The following is a 2,802-nucleotide window of genomic DNA, read 5'->3' as shown; positions in this document are numbered from 1 at the left end:
TGGAAACTATTTTTTTAGGTTTTTAGGAGAGAACGCAGGGACAAATATGATCAACTGGAAGGAAGAAAAGTTGATAGCATATCTGGTCACTACTGTATTCATTACTATATTTTTTATATTTATTGTAAACATGGAGTATAGTATTAGTGTGGAGGTAGTATTACTGTGCCATGGGCTGCCTTATTTTGATTGACCTCAGAGCCATAAGCAATCTACTGATTCACAGACTAGATAAAGCTACTATGTGACTTTTCTGTGCCTGAGCACAGGTATGTAATGCCATGCTACAATGCTATTTATGTTTGCTTTTACTGATTGCTATACATAGTATGGTAACTGACAGCATTCTTAGTTAAGATCTGAAAAGTTGTTCTACCGTAAAAAAAAATGGGTATTTCACATTTTCTATTTTACTTAATGCAACCTATTGCTTTACATTATCACCCATTATAAATAAGCCAAAGAAAATCTCCAATGCCATGCAATAGGACTTCATGTAGCAAACGATAGTTCCCTCAGCTATGTCCACAAACTCTTAAATTGTGATCAGTTCTTGAAGCTTTTCACATTCCAGTAAATGTAAAGTCTTGTGGAAGTCAAATTTTTTTTTACAATTTTTTAAGACTGCAGAGTGTCTTCTGAGAAGCATACCATCTTGTTTTATATTGGCTGCATATGTGCTGGGCTTGTTTTCTTCAAGTGGAATGACAGGAAAAGCAGAATTTTGTTTTAAGCAGACTATGTAGAGAGTCTATCCAGGGGGCATTGTCCTTTTGAATCAGAACTTTTTTTCCTTCTGGTGTATTTAATATATGAATATGAGTGTTATGAGTGCCACTGTTGTGAGCAAGCTGGGCAACAGAGTGCAATCAGGATCTCCTAGATGACTTTCAGGATAATAAAAACCACAAGATCAAAGGAAATTCTCAAAGTATCAAGCATACGAAGAGCCCAGCTTACATTCATAATTCTGTTCTTGTAGGATAAATCCCAAAACAATGAGGATAATCCTCCTAATATTGGCCAGAAACTGACTTTGTTATATCTTTACTTCATGCTAGTGCTATTTCCAAGAGATGACTGTTCAGTGTCATCATCCTTAAACACTCTAGTAAGAGCTTCATTGACTGAACCGCCAAACCTTTTTTTCCTGTGCCTGCCCACAAAAAAATATATGAAAGGATTGGCACTGCTATTGAACACAGTACAGTATGTACTAGTGAAGAAGAAGGCCAGTGCAGACATTGTGTTTGCAAATGATTTAAAGTAGAGTAAAGACCATAGCAATCTGATTGGCGCCACAGAGATGAGAAAAATCATAACAGTGAGTATTATGGCCACGTAAATTTTTGGAGGTCGCGATTTTTGGGATGTGGATTTGACAATATATATAAGGATAAAACTGGATAAGAGCATCAAAGGAATGATGAAAACAAATGTAAGAACGGTGGAAAACACTTGGACTCCAGTGCATTCCTTAGTCATAATTTTAAAGGATTCTGCAGGACAAACAAAATTATCAAGTAGGGACAAGAGGGCACCCAACATCCAGATGAAGCCACAGGTGAAGGATGATAAATGCTTGGGCCGGTAACATTTGTACCATATGGGGAAGAGGACAGAAAGGCATCTCTCAACACTTATTGCGGTCAGGAAGAGCATGCTTGCGGCATATCCAAAGTCATACATCACTTCTAGAGCAAGTAGCAATTCCTGACTGTGCATATGGCGACTTATCATTTGAGAGACCATTAGGAGCATCACAACGGCAACAAAGATAAGGTAAATAAAGTCAGCAACAGCGAGGTTGAGAATATACACAGTGTACTTGGTCCTCTTTATCTTAAATGAAAGAATCCAGATAACAACTGCATTTCCTAACAATCCAAACAAGCAGAAAAGAGCAGCAAAGCTAGCGACGACAGAATACGTCACTACGATACTTGCAGTCCCTGAGTTGCTGCTATTTGAAGAGCTGTTTGCCACTTGCGTCATAATGGATGGATTGACAGAAGAAATTATTTTACAAGCAACACGTGTTTTTTTCTCTTCTTCAAGGTTGTCACTCCTATAAAAGATATTGTTATGGGTTAATGAAAATGTATCTTCCTGTACAGCAGATATTTAAAAAAATGTTTTCTAATATTTATTAGATCAATAATTCTTTACTTCTCATGAGCAAAGTAAATGAAGAAAATAAGCCTAAAGACATTTAAAGGAGTATGGTCTGGTAGAAGTAAAATACCTTTTATTAAATTTGCATAGAATCATAAAATGTGCTGGTTGTCTTACACAGCAGAGGAAAAGGTTCAGTTATGCAAATAAAATTCTAATCATTAAAACATTTTTAAAAAAGCATGAAAGGTGTTGAAGAGCGCCTTGGTTGACCCACAACGTGAACCTTGTAGCAAAAATGTCTAATGTTCTAGACCCCCTCAGAAAATCAATAGAAAAGTGTGCTGATTGCAAAATGACAAGGAACAGGATTACCCACAACTGTAAAAAGAATTCCAGCCAGAAATATGTGCAATTAGTAATAAGTCTTTTTATAGTTGTTAAACATAATATATACAGTATACAGTATATGTGAATATCAGCACAGCTCATATAATGCATAAGTCCAGCATGACTTTAAACACACAACGTCTTGCTGAGTTTGCTGTATTGATTATGCGCCCAAACTCATAATGCACAGTATTGCCTTGAGTGGGCTCCCAGCAGCCATATTATCGGTGTGTGTTGAAACTGGTTAGGGAAAGCTGACAACCCTGTGTAAAGAGAGTGTAGGGAGAGATATAGTGC

At 36.8% G+C, this 2,802-nt stretch overlaps 1 protein-coding gene across 1 annotated transcript; it reads right to left on the bottom strand.

Moving 5' to 3' along the window:
* Positions 1-978: 978 nt before the first annotated feature.
* Positions 979-2,055, bottom strand: LOC108792709 (proto-oncogene Mas-like). The gene has a single exon (XM_018563543.1). The coding sequence runs from the start codon at positions 1,993-1,995 to the stop codon at positions 1,048-1,050; it is 948 nt and encodes a 315-aa protein (XP_018419045.1). The 5' UTR covers positions 1,996-2,055; the 3' UTR covers positions 979-1,047.
* Between the last annotated feature and the right edge of the window lie 747 nt (positions 2,056-2,802).

Source organism: Nanorana parkeri, unplaced genomic scaffold (genome assembly GCF_000935625.1).
Source record: "Nanorana parkeri isolate BGI_ZX_2015 unplaced genomic scaffold, ASM93562v1 scaffold672, whole genome shotgun sequence".
In the NCBI taxonomy this organism is placed as follows: Eukaryota; Metazoa; Chordata; class Amphibia; order Anura; family Dicroglossidae; genus Nanorana; species Nanorana parkeri.
This window is presented reverse-complemented; position numbering and strand designations above follow the sequence as displayed.